The 27216-nt window shown below is 41.7% G+C and overlaps 1 protein-coding gene across 2 annotated transcripts in view; it reads left to right on the forward strand.

Moving 5' to 3' along the window:
* The window catches only part of LOC129862375 (protein arginine N-methyltransferase 8-B), a 47147-nt gene that overhangs the window by 17367 nt on the left and 2564 nt on the right, over nucleotides 1-27216 (forward strand). For both annotated transcript variants that reach the window (XM_055933969.1, XM_055933970.1), the window contains exons 5-10: nucleotides 1339-1402; nucleotides 12315-12457; nucleotides 12654-12741; nucleotides 17720-17835; nucleotides 20230-20380; nucleotides 25369-25490. In XM_055933969.1, the coding sequence (XP_055789944.1) occupies nucleotides 1339-1402; nucleotides 12315-12457; nucleotides 12654-12741; nucleotides 17720-17835; nucleotides 20230-20380; nucleotides 25369-25490 (684 nt within the window). The remainder of the gene's footprint in view (nucleotides 1-1338; nucleotides 1403-12314; nucleotides 12458-12653; nucleotides 12742-17719; nucleotides 17836-20229; nucleotides 20381-25368; nucleotides 25491-27216) is intronic.

The following is a 27216-nucleotide window of genomic DNA, read 5'->3' on the forward strand; positions in this document are numbered from 1 at the left end:
GGTGTCCCCCAGGGCTCTGTTCTAGGCCCTCTCCTATTCTCGCTATACACCAAGTCACTTGGCTCTGTCATATCCTCACATGGTCTCTCCTATCATTGCTATGCAGACGACACACAATTAATCTTCTCCTTTCCCCCCTCTGATAACCAGGTGGTGAATCGCATCTCTGCATGTCTGGCAGACATATCAGTGTGGATGACGGATCACCACCTCAAGCTGAACCTCGGCAAGACGGAGCTGCTCTTCCTCCCGGGGAAGGACTGCCCGTTCCATGATCTCGCCATCACGGTTGACAACTCCATTGTGTCCTCCTCCCAGAGTGCTAAGAACCTTGGCGTGATCCTGGACAACACCCTGTCGTTCTCAACTAACATCAAGGCGGTGACCCGTTCCTGTAGGTTCATGCTCTACAACATTCGCAGAGTACAACCCTGCCTCACGCAGGAAGCGGCGCAGGTCCTAATCCAGGCACTTGTCATCTCCCGTCTGGATTACTGCAACTCGCTGTTGGCTGGGCTCCCTGCCTGTGCCATTAAACCCCTACAACTCATCCAGAACGCCGCAGCCCGTCTGGTGTTCAACTTTCCCAAGTTCTCTCACGTCACCCCGCTCCTCCGCTCTCTCCACTGGCTTCAGGTTGAAGCTCGCATCCGCTACAAGACCATGGTGCTTGCCTACGGAGCTGTGAGGGGAACGGCACCTCCGTACCTTCAGGCTCTGATCAGGCCCTACACCCAAACAAGGGCACTGCGTTCATCCACCTCTGGCCTGCTCGCCTCCCTACCTCTGAGGAAGTACAGTTCCCGCTCAGCCCAGTCAAAACTGTTCGCTGCTCTGGCACCCCAATGGTGGAACAAACTCCCTCACGACGCCAGGTCAGCGGAGTCAATCACCACCTTACGGAGACACCTGAAACCCCACCTCTTTAAGGAATACCTAGGATAGGATAAAGTAATCCTTCTAACCCCCCCCCCCTTAAAGAGTTAGATGCACTATTGTAAAGTGGTTGTTCCACTGGATATCATAAGGTGAATGCACCAATTTGTAAGTCGCTCTGGATAAGAGCGTCTGCTAAATGACTTAAATGTAAATGTAATGTAATGAGTTTATCTATATTTTTCGTAGCTGTCTATTTACCATCACAAACAGTTTCTTCAAGTCCTGGACTTCCAGTGCTAACTACTTTCTCAGAACTCATCTGTTGGACGGAGTTAGAGAGCAGCATATTCCACCAATTTTGATTTGATTTATCATCCACACATCATCCAGTTTTCCTTGGTGATCAGTGGTATCAGTGTCAAAATGTTTGAAGTGATTTTTGTTTTGTTTTTTCCCCAGATTGAATGTTCCAGTATATCGGAATACTCTGAGAAAATCATCAAGTCTAACCACCTGGACAGTGGTAAGAGCTGAAGGTCTTTCTTATTCACTGTGCCTATTTACTTTTCTCCTCAGAGATGCAGTACAACAGGGATGTGTGACTGTCATTGTCTAAAAGGGGAGGATTCACCAAGACCGTGGGAAGTTGTCCATCTGTGTGTGATAGGAAATATGGCTAATTTAAAACATAATGCGAAAGTAACCTATATTCTCACTTCTCTGTAGAAAACAAGTGGGTTTACTTCTTGGGGATCAACTTCACAATTTGTACAGTGATATTTTATAGGGGATTAACCACACATTCATGCAAAATGTTTACTCAGCTAACAGCCAAGTTGCGATTTAAGCTCTAACAAATAATAGCAAAAAGTAGCATCGGCAAAATCAATCTTTCCAAAGCCCTGCCTGTTAAATATGGATGGGGTAATTGTGTGGACTAGCTCATTTGCAACCTCCAGTGTGTTTAGGGAAGCTTTTGGAAAGCCAATGACAGAGTGGTAACTGGTACCACGCCTGGGAGGGTTCATTTTCATGCTGACAAAGACTTCTGTTCTCTGAGAAACTGTATTCAATAACTCCAGGTAGGAGAACAAACGTGATTGTTGCCAACTCATCTCAGCCGGAGTGAGATTCCACTTATTTTCTTTAGCCTCCAGGTGAGCTGATTTATGAGAACACTATGGACTGGCTGTGTGGCTATGTATAGGGATAGCCACCACTTAGAAAACATACAGTGCATTCGGAAAGTATTCAGACCCCTTGCATTTTCCACATTGTATTATGTTACAGCCTTATTCTAAAATTGATTAAATTAAAGATTTTTTTATAAAAATAACAGAAACCTTATTTACAAAAGTATTCAGACCTTTTGCTATGAGACTCGAAATTGAGCTCCGTTGCATCCTGTTTCCATTGATCATCCTTGAGATGTTTCTACAACTTGATTGGAGTCCACCTGTGGTAAATTCAATTGATTGAACATGATTTGGAAAGATACACACCCGTCTATATAAGGTCTCACAGTTGATGGTGCATGTCAGAGCAAAAACAAAGCCTTGAGGTCGAAGGAATTGTCCGTAGAGCTCTGAGACAGGATTTTGTTGAGGCACATATCTGGACAAGGGTACAAAAAATGTATGCAACATTGAAGGTCCCCAAGAACACAGTGGCCTCCATCATTCTTAAATGGAAGAAGTTTGGAATCACCAAGACTCTTCCTACAGCTGGCCGCCTGGCCAAAATTGGGGGAGAAGGGCCTTGGTCAGGGAGGTGAACACTTACAGAGCTCCAGAGTTCCTCTGTGGAGATGGGAGAACTTTCCAGAAGGACAACCATCTCTGCAGCACTCGACCCCTCAGGCCTTTATTGTTGAGTGGCCAGATGGAAGCCACTCCTCAGTAAAGGCACAGCACACTTGGAATTTGCCAAAAAGCACCTAAAGGACTCAGACCATGAGAAACAAGATTCTCTGGTCTGATGAAACCAAGATTGAACTCTTTGGCCTGAATGCCAAGTGAGATGTCTGGAGGAAACCTGGCATCATCCCTACGGTGAAGCATGGTGGTGGCAGCATCATGGTGTCGGGATGTTTTACAGCGGCAGGGACTAGTGACGTGAACGGAGCAATGAAAACCTGTCAGGACCTCAGACTGGGGCGAAGGTTCACCTTCTAACAGGACAACAACTCTAAGCATACAGCCAAGACAACGCAGGAGTGGCTTCGGGACAGTCTCTGAATGTCCTTGAATGGCCCAGCCATTGCCTGGATTTGAACCTGATCAAACATCTCTGGAGAGACCTGAAAATAGCTGTGCAGCGACGCTCCCCATCCAACCTGACAGAGCTTGAGAGGATCTGCAAAGAAGAATGGGAGAAACTCCCCAAATACAGGTCTGCCAAGCTTGTAGCGTCATACCCAAGAAGACTCAAGCCTGTAATCGCTGCCAAAGATGCTTCAACAAAGTACGGAGTTAAGGGTCTGAATACTTATGTAAATGCCATATTTCAGTTTTTTATATTAATATATTTAAAACCTATTTTTATAAAAACCTGTTTCTACTTTGCCATTATGGGTTTTTGTTTGTAGTTTGAAGAGGGGAAAAAACGATTTAAAAGCTGTAACGTGACAAAATGTGAGGGGTCTGAATACTTTCCGAATGCACTGTATGTGTAGACAAAGCGCATACTGACTGGAAAAGGACTTTAAATTTGTTCAACTTTAATCTCAAGAAGAGATACGTTTTTGTGGCTACAACAGTACTTTGAGCCCACTATTCAGTCATCATTAAAGTGTAAATCTGATTTGATCTGAATGTCAGAAACAACATGTTGTGTAAAGTGAATAGAAATGTTGGCTGTGTGCTGTAGCCAAGGTCACCTAATTTTCCATGATGCATTCTACTCCTTGAAAAGTAAAGGAGAACCACACACTCTAGGAGCTCAGATGCAATAATTTACCGGTAATAACCAACGTTTCGACAGACAAGCTGTCTTCAATCATCTGTCGAACGTTGGTTATTAAATTATTGCATCAGAGCTCCTAGAGTGTGCGGTTCTCCTTAACTTTTCAGGTGTTCTACACCGCTAGCCAGCACATCGCCTAAATAGGTGTGCGTTTCTTTCGCCTCCAAATTACACTGGACTCCTTGTCATTATTGCGTTACCCAAAAGCACTTCAGCCTAGCTTGAACAGAAAGGGGAATCAGTCGCTCAAGTGAGGGACTTGATTATCCCAAAAAGTTTTCCTTAGCCTAGGACACTTCACCAGGTGACTATCCAAGAAAAAACTAAAGGAGGACTCTGTCTCTGCATAGGTCTTTGTTTTTATTCATGTGACCAAACAGACAGGCTTGCGTTTTGGCATAAGACGCCTTCAGCAGAGCCTGATAAACTCATTGGTTTGATCAGAGCTAACATATTTGTCTTTGTGTCATTTGTAAACACACTTACTGTACAGATGATCTTGGGTAAACGTGAAGAAAGCCAGATGGAGATTGTTGTTTGTCAACTGGTACGATACATTTGGAACAACACGCAACACGGGTTTGTCTCTGTGTAAGGGGGAGTCACACAAGGCACAGGGCCTTTTGCAGGAGGTGGATTTAGTGAATTGCCTAACAAATCAGTTCAAAAAGTAGGTTACCTTTTACATTTATCCAAAATAACAGTGCACTGTGCACCTCCGCCAACTTTCCTTCAATTCACAAGTGGCTGAAACATCTCACTGGAGAAAGCATCCGAGAGAGCGAAACAGCCCCCTCTGTCTTACTCTGTGTCACGATCGTCTGAATGAGTGGACCAAGGCGCAGCGTGCGTAGAGTTCCACATGTTTATTTAAATGAAACTCACAGAATACAATAAAGAAACAAACGAAACGTGCAGAAATGGAGTGCTCACAGTCGCTACACAAAAACAAGATCCCACAAACAACAGGTGGGAAAAGGCTGCCTAAATATGATCCCCAATCAGAGACAACGATAGACAGCTGCCTCTGATTGGTAACCACATCAGGCCAACATAGAAAACGAAAAACTAGAATGCCCACCCTAATCACACCCTGACCTAACCAAAGAGAGAAATTAAAAGGTTCTCTAAGGTCAGGGCGTGACTGTCTGTCTTCAAGGCAGAGGACATGTTTGTGTAGCCCGTGTATCTGATGCTGTCTGGCCCAAAAACATTTATGACATGCAATAATCTTTTGGTCCAGACAGCATCAGATACATGGGCTACACAAACATGTCCTCTGTCTTGAAGACAATGGCAGTAAATGTGTAGGCTCGAGTCACTGTGCACCTCGCTGCTGGGTCTCTCTTTGTAGTCCGTAATAGAGCCGGTGTAGTAGGATTCAATCTTAGTCCTGTATTGACACTTTGCCTGTTTGATGGTTCGTCTGAGGGCATAGCGGGATTTCTTACAAGCGTCCGGATTAGTGTCCCGCTCCTTGAAAGCGGCAGCTCTAGCCTTTAGCTCGGTGCGGATGTTGCCCGTAATCCATGGCTTCTGGTTGGGATATGTAAGTACGGTCACTGTGGGGAAGATGTCGTTGATGCACTTATTGGTGACTGAGGTGGTATACTCCTCAATTCCATTGGATGAATCCCGGAACATATTCCAGTCTGTGCTAGCAAAACAGTCCTGTAGCTTAGCATTTGATTCATCGGACCACTTCCGTATTGAGCAAGTCACTGATACTTCCTGCTTTAGTTTTTGTTTATAAGCAGGAATCAGGAGGATATAATTATGGTCAGATTTACCAAATGGAGGGCGAGGGAGAGCTTTGTATGCATCTCTGTGTGTGGAGTAAAGGCGGTGTAGAGTTTTTTTGTTTTTTCCCCCTCTGGTTGCACATGAGGTAAAACGTATTTAGGTTTGCCTGCATTAAAGTCCCTGGCCACTAGGAGCGCAGATTCTAGATGAGCATTTTCTTGTTTGCTTATGGCCTTATGCAGCTCGTTGAGTGCAGTTTTAGTGCCAGAACCGGTTTGTGGTGGTAAATAGACGGCTAGGAATAATATAGATGAGAACTCTCTTGGTAGATAGAATCCCTCATGATACGCTGTAGATCACACTATCTTAGGCGAGCAATACCTCGAGACTTCTTTAATATTAGACATCGCGCACCAGCAGTTATTGACAAATAGACACACACCCCGTCCATTATCTTACCAGACGTAGCTACCCTGTCCTGTCGATGAACGGAGAAGCCCGCCAGCTCTATATTATCTGTGTCAGTGTTTTTCCACGTCTCGGTGAAATACAAGATATTACAGTTTTTAATGTCCCGTTGGTAGGATAGTCTTAATCGTAGATTGTCCAGTTTGTTTTCCAACGTTTGCATGTTGGCCAATAATACGGAGGGTAGTGGTGGTTTACCTAGTCGTTGGCAAATTCTTACAAGACACCACGCCCTCCTCCCCCTTTTTCTCTGTCTTCTTCACGCGGATGACGGGAATTTGGGCCTTGTCTCGACAAAGCAGTATATCCTTTGCGTCGGACTGATTAAAGAAAAATCTTCATCCAGTTCGAGGTGAGTAATCACCGTTCTGATGTCCAGAAGCTCTTTTTGGTCATAAGAGACGGTAGCAACAATATTATGTATGAAATAAGTTACAAACAATGCAAACAAACAAACAAAATAGCAAAGTTTGTTGGGGGTCCCATAAAACAGCAGCCCCCCCGTGCCATCAAATCAAATTTTATTGGTCACATACACATGGTTAGCAGATGTTAATGCGAGTGTAGCGAAATGCTTGTGCTTCTAGTTCCGACCATGCAGTAATATCTAACAAGTAATCTAACAATTTCACAACAGCTACCTTTCACAGACAAGTGTAAAGGAATGAATAAGAATATATACATATAAATATATGGATGAGCAAGGGCCGAACGGCATAGGCAAGATGCAGTAGATGGTAAAGAGTACAGTATATACATATGAGATGAGTAATGTAGGGTATGTAAACAATATATAAAGTGTCATTGTTTAAAGTGACTAGTGATACATTTATTACATCCATTTTTTAATTATTAACGTGGCTAGAGATTTGAGTCAGTATGTTGGCAGCAGCCACTCAATGTTAGTGATGGCTGTTTAACAGTTTGATGGCCTTGAGATAGAAGCTGTTTTTCAGTCTCTCGGTCCCAGCTTTGATGCACCTGTACTGACCTCGCCTTCTGGATGATAGCGGGTTGAACAGGCAGTGGCTCGGGTGGTTGTTGTCCTTGATGATCTTTTTGGCCTTCCTGTGACATCGGGTGGTGTAGGTGTCCTGAAGGGCAGGTAGTTTGCCCCCGGTGATGCGTTGTGCAGACCTCACTACCCTCTGGAGAGCCTTACGGTTGTGGACGGAGCAGTTGCCGTACCAGGCGGTGATACAGCCCGACAGGATGCTCTCGATTGTGCATCTGTAGAAGTTTGAGTGCTTTTGGTGACAAGCCGAATTTCTTCAGCCTCCTGAGGTTGAAGAGGCGCTTCTGCGCCTTCTTCACAACGCTGTCTGTGTGGGTGGACCATTTCGGTTTGTCCGTGATGTGTACGCCGAGGAACCATTATCAGAGGAGTCTGATAGCATATGCAAACTAGCACATGGAACAACTCTCTGTCTGAAAACAGTAAGGAACATAACTCGTAGCACCAACGGGTATGTGGGGGAGGGTTCTTGAAATATACCATTCAATCAAAATCTTGCCACTGGGAGCCAGCGAACCAAAATCTCCGGACCCCTCAAGGGAAGGGTGACAGTGACCTGATTTTGGAGGAGTGGCAACGTGGGACAATTACTAAGCTAACATATGTAATTGTTTTAAGATGGTCATACAAAGGATGATTTAGCTATTTGATTTAGAATTTTTAGGACCCCAGTAGGTATAAAAAAATATATATATTTAAAAAATGTGAAACATTGAATTTGGCCTTATCACTGTTAGGCCATAGAAATGCATTGAATAACAGATTCATACGTTAAAAAACGGATAGTTAAACATTTAATACAAAATAAGTATGTTTTGAAACGTCTGTCCTATATCTGAGACATAGAAAAAGGCTCTGGGGAAAAAAAGGTTTTACAGTGGAATTACCTGTATACCTTTGTAGAAATGCACTATTTACTTCCTTCATTTTTTGGCCCGATAACGGGTTACTTTCAGACGTGTCGCGGAGAACACCATCGTGTTCGTGAGTCTCATCTCTCTCCATAGAGGAGTCATATTAATTTCTAGGCCAAACTGTTCTGACGCTACAGACATTTTGATGACGAGACCGATTTTCAAAATATCTCCTGGTCTGAAAAACACTGCTATAGCTCTGCCACCTTCCACCGCAGATGCTCAAGGCCAACATCACAAATGTGGTGGAAATGAAACGCAGCCCATGCAACAACAAAAAACATATCTCTAGCTTAAACATACACATTTTGATGGGGATTTAACTTTTTTGTTTTTTATTATGCCTCGGGCGGAGAATGGGTGTGCTTCAAGCAGAGAAATTATTATAATTGTTTTATTATAATATTTTTATGCCAAGCTCTTGAGGCCCCTTGATGATGTGAGGCCTGAGGCAATTGCCCCTAATGCCTAACGGTAATTCCGCCAGTAGCATTTTGGCATCTTGGCATCGTAAGATGCTGACATGATGACATGTGTCAGCAGTGGACGAATGAAAAAAATAGTTTTTGAGTGGAATTTTCCTTTTTAAGACCAAATATCTAACATACACTAACTGGTCAAAAGTTTTACAACACCTACTCATTCAAGAGTGTTTGTTATTATTTTCTACATTGTAGAATAATAGTGAAGACATCAAAACTATAAAATAACACACATGGAATCATGTATTCATGTATGGTAGTGGTTGGAGCGTTGAACTAGTATCCGAAATGTTGCAAGATCGAATCCCCGAGCCGACAAGGTAAAAATCTGTCAGTTCTGCCCCTGAACAAGGCAGTTAACCCACTGTTCCTAGGCCGCCATTGAAAATAAGGATTTGTTCTTAACTGACTTGCCTAGTTAAATAAAGGTAAAAAAAGAGTGTAAACTTCTCTAGGGTATGTGGGACGCTCATCAACAGCCAGTGAAACTGCAGGGCGCGAAATTCAAAACAGAAATCACATAATTTAAATTCCTCAAACATACAAGTATTTTACACCATTTTAAAGATACACTTGTTGTAAATCCAGCCACAGTGTCCGATTTCAAAAAGGTTTTACGACGAAAGCACACCAAACGATTATGTTAGGTCAGAGCCAAGTCACAGAGAAAGACAGACATTTTTCCAGCCAAAGAGAGGAGTAACAAAAAGCAGAAATGGAGATAAAATGAATCACTAACCTTTGATGATCTTCATCAGATGACACTCATAGGACTTCATGTTACACAATACATGTATGTTTTGTTCGGTAAAGTTCATATTTATATCCAAAAATCTGAGTTTAGGCGGGACGCTACTGTTTCACTTTGCCAAAAGCCAGAGAAAATGCAGAGCACCAAATACAAATAAATTACTATAAAAATCAAACTTTCATTAAATCACACATGAAAGATACCAAATTAAAGCTACACTGGTTGTGAATCCAGCTAACATGTCAGAATTCAAATAGGCTTTTCGGCGAAAGCAAACTATGCTATTTTCTGAGGATAGCAACATTGTAAACAAAGAGAGAGAAGTATATTTCAACCCTGCAGGCGAGACACAAAACGCAGAAATAAAAATATAATTCATGCCTTACCTTTGACGGGCTTCTGCTGTTGGCACTCCAATATGTCCCATAAACATCACAAATGGTCCTTTTGTTCGATTAATTCCGTCGATATATATCCAAAATGTCCATTTATTTGGCGCGTTTGATCCGGAAAAACACTGATTCCAACTTGCTCAAACGTGGCTACAAAATATCTCAAAGGTTACCTGTAAACTTTGCCAAAACATTTCAAACTACTTTTGTAATACAACTTTAGGTATTTTTTTACGTAAATAATCGATAAAATTGAAGACGAGATGATCTGTGTTCAATACAGGATTAAAACAAAGCGTAGCTAGCTTTCTGGTCACTCGCCTCTAACTAACAGGACACTTCGAGTGACCCTCGTTCAAGATGGCCGTACTTCTTCATGACACAAAGGAATAACCTCAACCAATTTTTCAAGACTGTTGACATCCAGTGGAAGCGAGGACTGCAAGAAGGTCAATTAGAAATCTGGATTCCCAATGAAAATCCATTGAAAAGAGAGTGACTTCAAAAAAATAAATCTTTGTCCTCGGGGTTTCGCCTGATAAATAAGTTCTGTTATACTCACAGACATGATTCAAACAGTTTTAGAAACTTTTCCATCCAAATCCACTAATACTATGCATATCTTATCTTCTGGGGATGAATAACTGGCAGTTGAATTTGGGTATGCTTTTCATCCAAACGTGAAAATGCTGCCCCCTATCCTAGAGAAGTTAAGTGTTCCTTGAATTCTAAATAAATCACAGACAGTGTCACCAGCAAAACACCCCCACACCATAACACCTCCTACTTCATGTTTTACGGTGGGAAATACACATGCTGAGATCTTCCGTTCACCCACAAAACGTCTCACAAAGACGCCGGTTGGGACCAAAAATCTCAAATTTGGACTCATCAGACCAAAGGACAAATTTCCACTGGTCTAATGTCCGTTGCTCATGTTTCTTGGCCCAAGTCTCTTCTTATTGGTGTCCTGTAGTAGTGGTTTCTTTGAAGCAATTTGACCATGAAGGCCTGATTTCACGCAGTCTCCTCTGAACAGTTGATGTTGATGTGTCTGTTGCTTGAATTCTGTGAACCATTTATTTGGGCTGAAATTTCTGATGCTGGTAACTCTAATGAACTTGTCTGCTGCAGCAGAGGTAACTCTGGGTCTTCCATTCCTGTGGCGGTCCTCATGAAAGCCAGTTTCATCATAGCGCTTGATGGTTTTTATGACTGCACTTGAAGAAACATTCAAAGTTCTTGAAATGTTCCGTATTGACTGACATTCATGTCTTAAAGTAATGATGGACTGTCATTTCTCTTTGCTTATTTGAGCTGTTCTTGCCATTTAATATGGACTTGGTATTTTAACAAATAAGGTTATCATCTGTATACCTCCCCTACCTTGTCACAACACAACTGATTAGCTCAAATGCATTAAGAAGGAAAGAAATTCCACAAATGAACTTTTAACAAGGCACACCTGTTAATTGAAATGCATTCATGAAGCTGGTTGAGAGAATGCCAAGAGTGTGCAAAGCTGTCATTAATGCCACTGTGTTCTTGGGGACCTTCAATGCTGCAGCCATTTTTTGCTACCCTTCCCTATATCTGTGCATCGACACAATTCTTTGTCGGAGCTCTACAGACAATTCCTTCAACCCCATGGCTTGGTTTTTGCTCTGACATGCACTGTCAACTGTGGGACCTTATATAGACAGAGGTGTGCCTTTCCAAGTCATGTCCAATCAATTGAATTTACCACAGGTGGACTCCAAGTTGTAGAAACATCTCAAGGATGATCAATGGAAACAGGATGCACCTGAGCTCAATTTCGAGTCTCATAGCAAAGGGTCTGAATACTTATGTAAATACCTTTTTTTAATAATTTTTTTATACATTTGCAAAAATGTCAAAAAAACAGTTTTTGCTTTGTCATAATGGGGTATTGTGTGTAGATTGCTGAGTTTTATTTTATTTTATTGAAGCCATTTTAGAATTAGGCTGTAACGTAACAAAATGTTGAAAAAGTTATGTGTTCTCAATACTTTCCGAATGCACTTTATGTACGACAGAGAATTACGCTATTACAGAAAAACACTTCAGCTAATTGAATTCTTGCCATGGTTCAAGGCTAGCATCATTTGCAGATTGTGTTATTAGAAGCAGAGATTAAGTGATAATATTAAATGGTAAGCAAATGTCATAGTTGAGTAAAAGTTAAGATACCATTAATAGAAAATGAAAGTCACCCAGTAAAATACTACTTGAGTAAAAGTCTAAAAGTATCAAAAGTAAATGTAATTGTTAAATATACTTATTTCAAATTCCTTATATTAAGCAAACCAGACAGCAGCGTTTTCTTGTCTACGGATAGCCAGGGACACAGTCAAACAACAATTTGTGTTTAGTGAGTCTGCCAGATCAGAGGCAGTAGAGATAACCAGGGATGTTCTCTTCATAAGTGTGTGAATTGGACCATTTTCCTGTCCTGCTAAGCATTCAAAATGTTACGAGTACCTTTGGGTGTCAGGGAAAATGTATGGAATAAAAAGTACATTATTTTTATTAGGAATGTAGTGAAGTAAAAGTAAAAACGACTTAAGTAGTAGTACTTTAAAGTATTTTTTCTTAAGTTCTTTACTCCACTGCTCCTATGTTATCTTCACAGATACCTAATGTGATTTACTCCATGTTAATGGTGTGTAATGGTATGTCTTGCAGTTATCACCATCTTCAGGGGCAAAGTGGAGGAAGTGGAGCTGCCAGTGGAGAAGGTTGACATCATCATCTCAGAGTGGATGGGCTACTGTCTCTTCTACGAGTCCATGCTCAATACCGTCATCTTTGCAAGGGACAAGTGGCTGGTAGGTGTGTGTGTGCACATGCACTGACCAGACATGCTAGCAGCATGACGAGTGCTCTAACCTCACTGACTTACCCAGGGATAAAAACCATAACCTGGCCTGGTGTTTGCTTCTTCTCACATACAGCTGAGAAATGAGATGTACTTCTATGCAGGATTGATTGCAGGTACTTTTTTTCTCCCCAAATGTTAAACAGAAACCCGGCGGTCTGATGTTTCCCGACCGTGCTGCGCTGTATGTGGTGGCCATCGAGGACAGGCAGTACAAGGACTTCAAAATCCACTGTGAGTGTGTATGTTCACTTGGCTCTGTGCCCTCACATAAGTCCCTCTGCCCCTGACTCGCTCTCTATTCCCATGGTGGGTCTTACCTGCCTTATATTTCTGCTTTGCTAATCAACCGTGAATGTCGAACAACCACAACAGCACACGCACTAAAGACACACACTTAAACATACACAATATATACTGTACGCAGACACACACACACACACACGGCAGGCACACACACGGCAGGCACACACATTAGTGTTGGTCATACATTTGAACTTTTCAAAGGCATAAGTGATGATCGATACAATATTCAAGTCAACAAGCCTCTCCATCTCAGTGCTAGCCCACACAAAGCTCTCATGTGCAGTGAGAGGTTTTAGTGAAAGCAGAGATAGGAGGTAGAGGACGAGTGGGGGACAGTGTCCATATTTGGCCCAGTCTGGTTCCAACAGACAGATGTCTTTTGGGAAAGGATGACATACCTGATCACTTGGTGTGTTAAAAATAATGTTCTGCCATCATGAGAACAGGGTCGTATTCATTATGGCATATCATAGCAAAGCATTTTGAAACGGAAAAAGGAAATTAGCATTTCTTATTGGACAAAGTCAGATAGTCACTCCCTGTTTCAATCTGTGTTCTTACATTTGCTGGAATATTACCCAGGAGTACTTCAGTTTTAGGGCCTGATAAAGCACAGCTGAGGTGCGACCTGCTCATTATTCCCTCCTCCTGTTGTCACGCTTAAGTGTTTCCACTTCAAAGGGACACATAAAGATGCTTACACACTATCTTTTTAAAAATTATTATAATAATTTTTTTTATTAACCCATCCACCACGCCCCCTCTTCGGATTACACAAATCTCTTATTTTGTTTTTACATCTTTTATGCTACATATACCTACATTTTACATATCACACTTTACATGTACATTTTATATACAACAATCACATAACAATAACACATGACCAAACATAAGCTCTTAATCTCACCCCTCAGCAACTCTCAGCCCATCCCACCCTCAAAATATACAGAGCTGAGATTGTTGTATGCCCCATATATATAGCATTCTGTTGGTGGCAACAATTTCATTTAATAATTCAACTGGAACAATTTGAAGTGTTGAATCAAGTATTGTTTTTTTTTGTATCAGTTCATATGCCATGGGATCGGTACATCGAACATCTCTGCCCATTTATTTTGCAACCTGTATGGCGCAGCTGTAAAAAATCAAATGATAAATCCTCAAATGAAACTGGTATATTTGTCTATTTATGCCAATCCTTTTCAGCCAATTCGTATTTTTAATATATGGCAGACAAACAGGTCTCTCTACCTTCTCCCCCTTCCACTTGCATCCTCCATTTTTGCGGTAATGATGCAATCAGTTGGTTGTACATTTGGATTGAGCAGAAAATTCCCATTTATTTTTGATAGCTGCAAATGTAATATAACTCCACCATTTCTATTCATAGTTAATCATTAATAAATATAATAGAATTTAAACACTTTTTTTACATAAAGTTTTTTTTTTCAATCACTATATTTGAGTTTAACCATAATAATTGTTGTAATATTTGTTCTTTCTTTTCTGGAGGATAAAATTGAAATTGTAACCAGCTTTGTTTGGCTTGTTTAAGAAAGGGTGATACTTTTAACAAAGTTTAATTTTCAATTTGTCGGAAATGAGAAGGGGTAATACGTATAAAAGCTCATTCTTTGTTCCAATTTTTGCCTTCTTAATAATTTACCGGAGAACCAGTTTGGGTTTTAGTATAACTTATGTATGAGTGAAGCTTTTAGTGATAGATGTAATGCTTTAATATTTATACATTTTAGCCTCCCAAACTCATATTCATTATATAAATAGGGACGATAATTTTGTCTGGCTTAGCATTCCAAATAAAGTGAAATATTTTTGGCTAAAAACGAGTTGTCTGGAGTAGGCAACACCATCAGTAAGTAAACTGTGATAGGAACAAAGAGTTAATCAATGTGATTTTTTCTCATAAATAGACATGTACAGTGCATTCGAAAAGTATTCAGACCTCTTGACTTTTTCCACGTTTTGTTACTGTCACGATCATCATAATGATTGGACCAAGATGCAGCGTGATATGTTTCCATCCCTTTTAATAGGAAGAGAAAACTCAAAGAACAAAACAATAAAGCGAACAAACGAAACGTGAAGCTAAATATAATGCTTGCAGGCAACTATACATAGACAAGATCCCACAAAGCACAATGAGGAAATGGCTACCTAAATATGATCCCCAATCAGAGACAATGATAAACAGCTGCCTCTGATTGGGAACCACACCAGGCCAACATGGACATACAATTCCCCTAGATAACCCACCCTTAATTACATCCCGACCTAACCAACATAGAGAATAAACAGCTCTCTATGGTCAGGGTGTGACAGTTACATTACAACCTTATTCTAAAATGGATTAAATAGTTATTTTCACTCATTAATCAACACACAATACCCCATAATGACAAAGCAAAAACTGAAATATCACATTTACATAAGTATTCAGACCCTTTGCTATGAGACTCGAAAGTGTGCTCAGGTTCATCCTGTTTCCATTGATCATCCTTGAGATGTTTCTACAACTTGATTGGAGTCCACCTCTGGTAAATTCAATTGATTTGACATGATTTGGAAAGGCACACACCCATCTATATAAGGTTCCACAGTTGATGGTGCATGTCAGAGCAAAAACCAAGCCATGAGGTCAAAGTAATTGTCCGTAGAGCTCTGAGACAGGATTATCTCAAGGCACGGATCTGGGGAAGGGTACCAAAACATTTCTGCAGCATTGAAGGTCCCCAAGAACACAGTGGCCTCCATCATTCTTAAATGGAAGAAGTTTGTAACCACCAAGGATCTTGCTAGGGCTGGCCGCCCTGCCAAACTGAGCAAACTGGGGGAGAAGGGCCTTGGTCAGGAAGGTGACCAAGAACCCGTGTGTCACTCTGACAGCTCTAGAGTTCCTCTGTGGAGATGGGATAACCTTCCAGAAGGACAACCATCTCTGCAACACTCCACCAATCAGGCCTTTATGGTAGAGTGGCCAGACGAAAGCCACTCCTCAGTAAAAGGCACATGACAGTCCACTTAGAATTTGCCAAAAGGCACATAAGGACTCAGACCATTAGAAACAAGATTCTCTGGTCTGATGAAACCAAGATTGAACTCTTTAGCCTGAATGCCAAGCGTCACGTCTGGAGGAAACCAGGCGCCATCCCTACGGTGAAGCATGGTGGTGGCAGCATCACGCTGTGGGAATGTTTTTCAGTGGCAGAGACTGGGAGACAAGTCAGGATCAAGGGAAAGGTGAAATGAGCAAAGTACAGAGAGATCCTTGATGAAAACCTGCTCCAGAGCGCTCAGGACCTGACTGGGGCAAAGGTTCACCTTCCAACAGGACAAAGCCCCTAAGCACACAGCTAAGACACGGCTGGTGTGGCTTCAGGACAAGTCTCTGAATGTTCTTGAGTGGCCCAGCCAGAGCCCGGACTTGAACCCGATCGAACACCCCTTGAGAGACCTGAAAATAGCTGTGCAGCGACGCTCCCCATCCAACCTGACAGAGCTTGAGAGGATCTGCAGAGAATAATGGGAGAAACTCCCCAAATACAGGTGTGCCAAGCTTGTAGCGTCATACCCAAGAACACTCGGGGCTGTCATCACTGCCAAACGTACTTCAACTATGCACTGAGTAAAGGGTCTGACTGAAATGTGATGTTTCTGTTTTGTATATTTAATACATTTGCAAAAAAACTGTGCTTTGTCATTATGGCGTACTGTGTGTAGATTAAGGGGGAAATGTATTTAATACATTTTAGAATAAGTCCAACGTAACAAAATGTGGAAAAAGTCACGGGGTTCTGAATACTTTCCGAATGCACTGTACATACCTCTCCATGGTTGCAGCATCTTATCTGAGATATGAATACCAAGTATGTCTACTTCACCATCCACCAATGTTATTGGTAAACTACAATACGTAATATGGTACACTTGTCAAAATTAGGTTTTAGTCGAGAGAGGCTAGAAAAGTGATCAAGATCTTCATTGAGACTGCAGGGATACAGATTGCGGACTCAATAAAATACTTTATTCATTGCAATACATTGACACTTTTGTTTTTAGCCCCTGGATTTCTAACCCCTTGATGTTCTTGTTGGATCTAATTTTAATAGCTAGCATTTCAATGGCAATAAATAGATATGGAGACAACAGATAGCCTTGTTTTGCTCTTCTTAACAGCTCAATACTTTCTGAGAAGTAACCATTATTTACTATTTTACACCTGGCATTGCTGTACATAACTTTTACTCATTGTATAAGAGATTCACCGAAATTAAAGTAGTCCAGGCATTTATATATATATATTCTAGTTGTACTTTGTCAAACGCATTTTCAAAATCTGCAATGAAGACCAGGCCTGGTATTGTTGGCGTTTCATAGTGTTCAATTGTTTCAAGTAATTGTCGCATATTATCTCCAATATATCGTCCTTGTAAAAAAAACCTGTCTGATCAGGATGAACAGTATCTGGTAAAAACCTTTTTTATTCTATGTGCAATGCATTTCGCCAGGATTTTCACAACATTGAAGTGTAAGAGGCCTCCAGTTTTTTATTTTTATGGACTGGATCTTAAACACACTATCTTAAGTACTGTAGCCATGCTTAATACATGATGAGTTAGCCTGAGAAGAGGAGAGATTAGGCAATCTCTCTGTTTACTGCGGTGCACTGCACTACAGTGATGGTTAGCCGACACTGAGTCTGAAGTGGCCCCCAATTCCCTATTTAGTCCACTACTTTTGACCAGGTGTCTTGGGCCTTGGTCAACTACATAGGAAGTAGGGTGGCATTTTGGACACACACTATGTATTCCTCCCTCTCTAAGACTGATTTATTTAATTGCCCTTCTTCCACAAAGGTGTTCCATAATGCGCTGTGCATCCACAGGGTGGGAGAACGTGTATGGCTTTGACATGACCTGCATCCGTAACGTGGCCATGAAGGAGCCCCTGGTGGACATAGTTGACCCCAAACAGATGGTCACCAACTCCTTCCTGATCAAGGTCCGCTTTGTCTTCATTTCACATGTGTGCATGTGTGTGTGGATGTGTGTAGAACTATTGTATGTCTCTGTGTGTGACTGTATGTGTGGGTAGTTATTTTTTGTATTTGTATTTGTGGAGAACCAGCAGTGTGAAAGCCCACTGTTGAATCACAAAGCATTGCGTCAGCGTTGTCTCTGCCCGTAAAAAACGTCACCCTCTCTGCGAAGTTTTAAACGTTTGTCTTCTGTGCCCGTTTCATTGTACCCTACAATGTAACTGCAATGATGAGATAGATGTTCTTCTTCTTTGTTTTTCTGTTTTATTATCTCACTGCATACTATTTTCATCCGTGTCTCAAGAGGACCACAATCCCTTTATTGTGTTATCCTCCAAGATTTTACTCATGTGTCTATGGCTTTTTCTAGTTTTATGTGTGCTTGTTTTTTAAAATAGTTGAAATATTAAGGTAAACAAAAACCTCTAGGCTAATGCAGTGTAGGATTTACATAACCGGTTTTAGTGTTATTAGTATAATGGGCCACCGGGCGATATCTTGATCTGTTCATTAGAATAGTGAACACAGCTGCTAAGCTTCAGCTTTTGGACTGCTGAGGTGTGTACTTCTCATCCACGTGCCTCAAAGTAACTTGGCATTGTTGAAAACACACTGTAGGAATCAAGACTTTTTAAACTGTTTAACCTAATTCAAAATCAGGAAAGAGGCCATACGTTACAGTAAAGAGACTGTAAATCATCCACATACATATCACAATCTAGTGGCGTATGTCCTCAGCTGTAAATGGACAATATTTCACCCTAATGTGATCCTCCAATTCCAGTCTTCTGGCCATGCTTTCTCTGTCCTTCACTACTAGCTACAGATTGTGCCATGCATGTTAATTCCAATGTCTAGACTGCTGATTGTCTGATTGTCTTGTTTACCTAGATTATTGATTGTCTTGTTTACCTAGATTATTGATTGTCTTGTTTACCTAGATTATTGATTGGATTGCCATTTCTAAGTGCATGTGTTTATGTTGTTTTTTTCTAAAGCCTTTTGTCTGTAATAATAACAAGCAGGGAAATAATCTTTGAAAAGTCAGTGTTTTATCTTCAAGATTTTGGTACTGGCGCCTTTATTCACTCACGCCTGGCAAGATTAAACCTGGCAACCCAGAAAATGACATGCCACAAGGTGTTGCATGTCTCTGAATGGATTATAGGATGAGTCCTTTAATTAATATTGTACACAGACAGTGCGCAAAGGAGCTTAGGATGTTAAAGGGATCAAACAAGTTCCTCGTGTTCAAAATGTTTCCTTTACTGTGAGTGAGAGGGCGCCGAAAAGGAATTGTCATCCTGCACTATGAAATATGACTTTAAGGAGTTTGTGGCGCATAACCAAAGTAAACAGTTGTTACTCTTACGAAAGCTGGGAGTTGTTTGAGAAAGGTAGCTGGGGACATTGACTTTTGAATTATGCTGTTTTAACTGCTGATCGCTCGATACATAAACATTTTATTTTTCCACTGCAAATGTGTCACTTTGGAAACAGAGCCAGTTGCCCCCGGCGGTGAATACTATAGGGTACTGAATAACAACACATTATCTGAGCTCTAAACCATCTGTCTGCTTACCTAGCAGCAACGGATTCAGATGGTAGGACGCTCCTGATTTCTCTGTAATCAAAACGCCAACGTGATTTGAGAACCGCTGGTGTGCTGACATTTGAGTGAAAGATGAAATGTGGGCTTCACCGGAGCAGAAAGCTGTGTTTCACAACCATATGCTCTCCTCTCTCTCTCTCCTCTCCCACTGCAGAATCACAAGGCTGTAGATACCCTTTTAAAATATGGGATATGAATCATACTGTAGGAGGTCTATAAAGGAGCAGGATGTGAGCACAATACAAGCTTAACAATAGTTACTGCCTTGGTTCTCCAGACAAATGACCCCATCTTCTCCTCCTCGTTCATCCACCTTTAGTGGGGGTTTCTGGGCTGGTCCCTCTGGGGTGAGGGGAGATTAGTGGGGTTTGGTTTCAGCTCTGTGGCCCTTGAACCCAAAGGGAGAGGTTGGAGCAGAGTAGCAGAGAGCAGAGGCTTCAGCTCTGACAGAGAGAACAAGAGGCTCAGGGATAATACAGGACACAATGCCCAGGGGCACTGCCACATAGATCATATGACTCACATATAAGATATGCATGTGACCTGCTCCTTACAAGACTTAAGACTTGTAAGACAACAGAGGAAGAGTTAGGCCTACATGTACATACACAATGGAGAAACCACTGTGCTGGCAGTGAATGGTGTGAATAGAACCCCAATCACTATGGATTATGTATGTGATTAGCATTAACACTGCTAGCTGTAGATGTAACAGGGAAGTGTGGTTGTTGTCCCTCTTCAACAGGAGGTGGACATCTATACAGTGAAGACTGAGGACTTGTCCTTCACCTCAGCCTTCTGCCTTAAGATCCAGAGGAACGACTACATCCACGCCCTGGTCACCTACTTTAACATCGAGTTCACCAAGTGTCACAAGAAGACTGGCTTCTCCACCGGTACATTTTCAACACACTCTTCCTGTTCTCGGCCTCTCTCTTTCTCTGTTATTGATTTTCACACAGGCTTACACAGGTGTAGCCTAATTGTAGATGTAAGATTGACATGTGATTAATAAGAGGAATGTGTAGGTCAGGGGTTGGCAACAGGCAATTGTTGGGGGACGACAACAATAAACTGGATGATAAGAAAGTATGAGCAATAATGGAAGTCTCGGTGTGGAAGGCTCATTAGCACTCTTTGTACCGTAGTACTAGCAGCTCTTCAGTTCACGGTGTCGTTATCAGACCAACTTCTGCAGACCTAGGGTTTTATCCTTTTAATTGGCGGCAGCAGCAGCAGATTATAGGCTAGGAGAGTCCTACTGCTCCCTGACAGGTTAGCTAGAGTTCCTGCTCCCTGCCCACCATCCATCCTCCCTATGGGTTCCATCCCAAGACAAAGAACCCCCTCTAATGAGTTCTTTGATAAGCCAGAAAGGCCTAGACTACAACAGCAAATGCTGATACACTATATATATAAAAGTAAGTGAACACCCCTTAAAATTAGTCTTTCAATGTGGCACCGTCATTGGATGCCACCTTTCCAACAAGTCAGTTCATCAAATTTTGGCCCTGCTAGAGCTGCCACAGTGAACTGTAAGTGCTGTTATTGTGAAGTGGAAGCATCTAGGAGCAACAATGGCTTAGCTGCGAAGTGGTGGCCACACAAGCTCACAGAACGGGACTGCCAAGTGCTAAAGTGCACAGCGCTCCAAAGCAACGTCAGCGCTGGAAGGAACGTCAGCACAATAACTGTTTGTCCGAAGATTCATGAAATGGGTTTCCATGGCCAAGAAGCCGCACACAAGCCTAAGATCACCATGGGCAATGCCAAACGTCGGCTGGAGGTGTGTAAAGCTCGCCGCTATTTGACTGTGGAGCAGCAGAAACGCGTTCTCTGGAGTGATGAATCACGCTTCACCATCTGGCAGTCCGACGAACTAATCTGGGTTTGCCGGATGCCAGGAGAACGCTAGCTGCCCCAATACATAGTGCCAACTGTAAAGTTTGGTAGAGGAGGAATAATGGTCTGGTAATATTTTTCATGGTTTCGGACTAGGCCCCTTAGTTCCAGTGAAGGGAAATCTTAACGCTACAGCATACAATGACATTCTAGATGATTCTGTGCTTCCAACTTCGTGGCAACAGTTTGGAGAAGGCCTTTTCCTATTTCAGCATGACAATGCCCCCGTGCACAAAGCGAGGTCCATACAGAAATGATTTGTCGCGATCGATGTGGAAGAACTTGACTGGCCTGCACAGAGCCCTAACCTCAACCCCACCGAACACCTTTGGGATGAATTGGAATGCCAACTGCGAGACAGGCCTAATCACCCAAGATCAGTGCCCGATCTCACGAATGCGCTTGTGGCTGAATGGAATCCCATTGTTCCAACATCTAGTGGAAAGCCTTCCCAGAAGATTGGAGGCTGTTATAGCAGCAAAGGGCGGACCAACTCCATATTAATGCCCATGATTTTGGAATGAGATGTTTGACGAGCAGGTGTCCACATACTTTTGGTCATGTAGTGTATCAAGGCTAAAATTAGAAGACCTTTGAGGCCCCAGTTGATTTGCATGTCCACAGAAAGTAGAGCGATGAGCTGAGTTCATTTGGATCAGTCAGTGAGCGACCTCTAGTGGTGGTGTGATGTTATACATTTTGTGATGTGATACCACATAATAGCTTCATTCGTTTGCCTTCATTCGAATTTGTGACGCACATAGGAGACTTTGAATTGTGACTTTCTGTGACTTTCGTACATTTTGCTGAGGCAGTGGCAAGATGACCATGTGTTGTCACTGCAAAGTAGACCATGTCTTAATTTTGACCTCCAATCATACAGCTCTTCCACCTTATTGTATTGATTTGAGCCCTCGCTGCACCCCTGATACACATCTAAATGCACACATAGAGGCCTAAGTCCTTTAAGGCCATAGTTTTCCTATATTCTCCTGGAGGACCGGTATATAGTGTATGGAGCACACAGAGACATCTGCAGAGTTATCTGCTGCTGGAAAATAACAACTCACGCATTGAATTAGCGAAACAAATCAAAACAAATTTTATTTGTCACATGCGCCGAATACAACAGGTGTAGTAGACCTTACCGTGAAATGCTTACTTACAAGCCCTTAACCAACAATGCAGTTCAAGAAATAGAGTTAAGAAAATATTTACTAAATTAACTAAAGTAAAAAAAATATATGTATGTATGTTTTACAAGCAATTTAGATTACAATAACAAGGCTATATACAGGGGGTACCAGTACCGAGTCATTGTGTGGGGGTACAGGTTAGTCGAGGTAATTTGTAAAGTGACTATGCATAGATAAACAGCGAGTAGCAGCAGTGTAAGGGGGGGGGGGGTATCAATGTAAATAGTCTGGGTGCCCATTTGATTAGTTGTTCAGCAGTCTTATGGCTTGGGGGTAGAAGCTGTTAAGGAGCCTTTTGGTCATAGACTTTGTGCTCCGGTACCACTTGCCATGCAGTAGCAGAGAGAACAGTCTATGACTTGGGTGACTGTAGTCTTTGACAATTTTTTGGGCCTTCCTCTGACACAGCCTAGTATATAGGTCCTGGATGTCAGGAAACTTGGCCCCAGTGATGTACTGGGCCATACACACTACCCTCTGTAGCGCCTTAGATGCCAAGCAGTTGCCATACCAGGTGGTGATGCAACCGGTCAGGATGCTCTCGATGGTGCAGCTGTAGAACATTTTGAGGATCTGGGGACCCATGCCAAATCTTTTCAGTCTCCTGAGGAGGAAAGGGTGTTATCATGCCCTCTTCACAACTATAGATTTACCTATTCTGTTTGTTCCCACACAGCTTTCATACTCTGTGTTTATGCAGCAACCATGCTGATCAGAAACTCATTTTTTTCCATGAGCCCTCAAATGGCGTATCTTTTAAAAGGTGCAAAGTTACCCCAGGACAGCCGGCTGAAATTTGATTAAAGGTGTATTGACCTTTGGCTTGGTCCAGCAATCGTTTAACAGCGCATTCACAAGGGGGCGCACACTTTTGTTTGGGGCGGTGGTGTCGGCTATCAGCAGTGTGCAGCTGGAGATGACATACACACATACAATTCAGGTAGTGGAATGCATGATGAGTGGCGAGGTAAAGGGAGGATACAGATTGATAAAGACAAATGTCGGTGGGGAGGTCAACCCAGTCAGTTCCTCTTAGCTGTTCGTTATACCAATGATATGTATATCCTCAACCAGCATTTTATCATCACACATCTGTGGTGTTTGTAAATAGCATGATAATTAGTGATCAGGGTTTAATTCCCTCAGGCTTTCAGACGTATCATGTCACTGTTCAGAGAGCCTAGCTGTCATGGAAATTCAGCAATACAAGGTGAAATGCATTTAAACAAATCCTGCAGTCCCCCTGCAGTCCATTTTTGACACTAAGCGCATTCATTCCATTAACCTCTTTCAGCTAGGGGGCAGAATTTTATGTTTGGAAAAAGAACGTTCCCAAGGTAAACAGACTATTTCTCAGGTCCAGATGCTAGAATATGCATATAATCGACAGATTAGGATAGAAAACACTCTAAAGTTTCCAAAACTGTCAAAATATTGTCTGAGTATAACAGAACTGCAGGTGAAAATCTGAGGAAATCCAACCCGGAAGTGCCTTTTATTTGGAAAAATCCCTGTTCCATTGCCTGCCCCTCCATTTAAAGGGGTATCAACCAGATTCCTTTTCCAATGGCTTCCTCAGGCTGTGACCAGGCTTTAGACATAGTTTCAAGCTTTTATTTTGAAAAATGAGCAAGATTTTTCAAAATGCGTCAGGTGTCCTTTGATTAGTTCCTGCGCGCGAGAGATGTAGCTCGACATTTTCTTTCTCTGTAGTATTGAATAGGTTACCGTCCGGTTTAAACATTATTGATTATGTATGTTAAAAACAACCTGAGGATTGATTATAAAAAAACGTTTGACATGTTTCTACGAACATTATGGATACTTTTTGGAATTTGTCTGCCTTTCAGGACCGGAACGAGCCTGTGGTTTTCTGAACATAACGCACAAACCAAATGGCGGTTTTTGGTTATAAAACTAATCTTTATCGTACAAAAATAACATTTATTGTGTAACTGAGGGTCTCGTGTTTGGTATATTTCACTTGTGATTTCATGATTTATAAATATTGTTTTGTGTGTTGATTTTGGCGCTCTGCAATTCAGCGGTTGTTTACGAAAATGATCCCAAGTCAAGAGGTTTTAACTGGGAAATGTACAAATAATGAATTTCAATTCCAAAGATTTTACTGAGTTACAGTTCATATAGGGGTCAAAACTTTGGCTCATGATTGTTTTGGTTTTAAGGGTAAATGGTCTGGGGGTCATGTCCACTCTAAGGGCCGAATTCTAAAATTAACTCTTCAGTTGACAATTATGCATAATATACGTGAAAATTCGAGTATAAGGGGCAGTACAGTCAAAAACATAATTTTCCTTTGTTTTATATACTGTTATATACTGTTATATACTGTACACACTGAGGCTGGAATAATACTGTGAAATTGTGATAATACCCTTTTAGTGTAAGAGCTGTTTGAAAACACCACCTGGAATTTCAGCTCGTTTAGCATGGGTTGAGTTTTGGCCTGCCTGGCTACATCACCAGGACGTATAAGTTAATAGACCAATAACAAAGATAATTTCAAACCTCTCTGCCAATAACAGCTTGTTTTCGGGGTGCATATCACTCCCATTAGGTCCTTGTCTCAGACCACTCCTAGCAAAATGATTGCTTGAAAAATGGCTTTTTGCTAATAAGCTATTTATTTATTTTTGAGCATTGTAATTGAAAACAATTATGCAGAAATAATTTGATATTAAGATAAAAACGGTTGTATTGGACCTTTTAAGCACACTGACCTGAAGTTAGGATTTGGCCTTAACTGCCTGTCTGTCTTCCTATAGCCCCCGATGCTCCATACACACACTGGAAACAGACAGTGTTCTACCTGGAGGACTACCTGACTGTGAGGAGAGGGGAAGAGATCATTGGCAGCATCAACATGAAGCCCAACGACAAGAACATAGTGAGTATCTGGAATCTATGACCAGTAAAAAGTCATCAACTGAGAAGTTATGCTTATAAGGGTAATTTCTGGGACACAGTCTAGAATCTCCATTGAGAGTGCTTTGTAGTCCAGGACTAGGCTAAATCTGTGTCCGGGAAACCCTCCCCATCTAGGTACCAGGTTTGTTCTGGTCCCCAAAAATGTTTTTTAAAGGCCCTAGCACCTACCTACTGCATGATAGCTAGAGAACCAGGCCCCACAGGGATAGGTACAGGTCATACTGTCACGGCCGTTTAAAGGAGTGGACCAAGGTGCAGCGCGATTGGAATACATATTTTAATTCAACAAAGACCACTTAACAAACTAACAAACAAACAAACCGTGAAGCATGTGTAGTGTTCACAGGCAACTAAACATGGACAACTACCCACCAAACCAACATGGAAAATGGCAACCTAAATAGGCTCCCCAATCAGAGACAACGATAAACAGCTGTCTCTGATTGGAAACCAACTCAGGCCACCATAAACCTACAACCCCTAGACAATACAAAATCCCCATAGATAACAAAAACCCCTAGACCAGGGGTGTCAAACTCATTCCACGGAGGGCCTTGTGTCTGCAGGTTTTTGGTCTTTCCTTTCAATAAAGCCCTAGACAACCAGGTGTGGGGAGTTCCTAACTAATTAGTGATGTTAATTCATCAATCAAGTATAAGGGAGGAGCGAAAACCCGCAGACACTCGGCCCCCCGTGGAATGAGTTTGACACCTGTGCCCTAGACAATACAAAAACTAAACAAACCACCCCTTGTCACACCCTGCCCTAACCAAATAATAAAGAAAGCAAATATAACTAAAGTCAGGGCGGACACATACATATAATATCTGTACTTGTTTTGTCTATCAAAATAAAGTCAAAAAGACTATCGTCATTTCAGGCAGATAAAGCATTTATTCTATCATTATATAGCTAGAAATGAACTCAATTCCACTGCTACTTCTCCACAATAGACAGCTTGTTTTAATCATCTTTGTGATAAAGGTCAAAGGAGAGAAAACACTGATCAGTCCCAGACCAAACAGGAAGGGTCAAAATCAGTCAAGATCTCCAAGAAACCATTGGTTTCTGATTCAGTCAGTGTACATTCATTCAGACCTAAAATTGCCTGTATTTGTAATAGGCTAATAATCAGCCTACTGTGTTTCTCCTCTCCTACTCTTTCACTCCCTGTCTCCTGAAATCTTTCTCATTCTTCATCAACCCTCGCTCACTCCCGCATCCATCCCCCTACAATAGTATACATCTGCTAGCCTAAGCGACATCCAAAATACGGCAGCAGAGAAAAAGTTGAAATATTCACATTTGGAGTTAAACTACTCCGCTTAGGAATCTTCATTCGATAAGCATTCTGCGTCCAAATACACCATGACAGCGCAATACACAAGGGGTGGAACAGTGGCAAAGGTACCCACAGGACAAACAGAATAATATTAGTCTGAGGAGAGATTACATAGCATTAATACAACAAAAATAATTCTAAACACACCTTTAGTTTACAAAGTTAAACAGATGTATTTTTTCTTCATAATAAGCAGGAGTAATATTCTTAGATCAGAATGACAGCAGACTGTACTTCTATCCATGTCACTAAAGACTAACAGAAACAAGACAAATTTAAATAGAATGGCTTATCTTTTCTCCCCCAACCAACCAAGAGGTAACATGTAGATATACACATTTAC

Source organism: Salvelinus fontinalis, chromosome 9, assembly GCF_029448725.1.
Source record: "Salvelinus fontinalis isolate EN_2023a chromosome 9, ASM2944872v1, whole genome shotgun sequence".
NCBI classification, from domain to species: Eukaryota; Metazoa; Chordata; class Actinopteri; order Salmoniformes; family Salmonidae; genus Salvelinus; species Salvelinus fontinalis.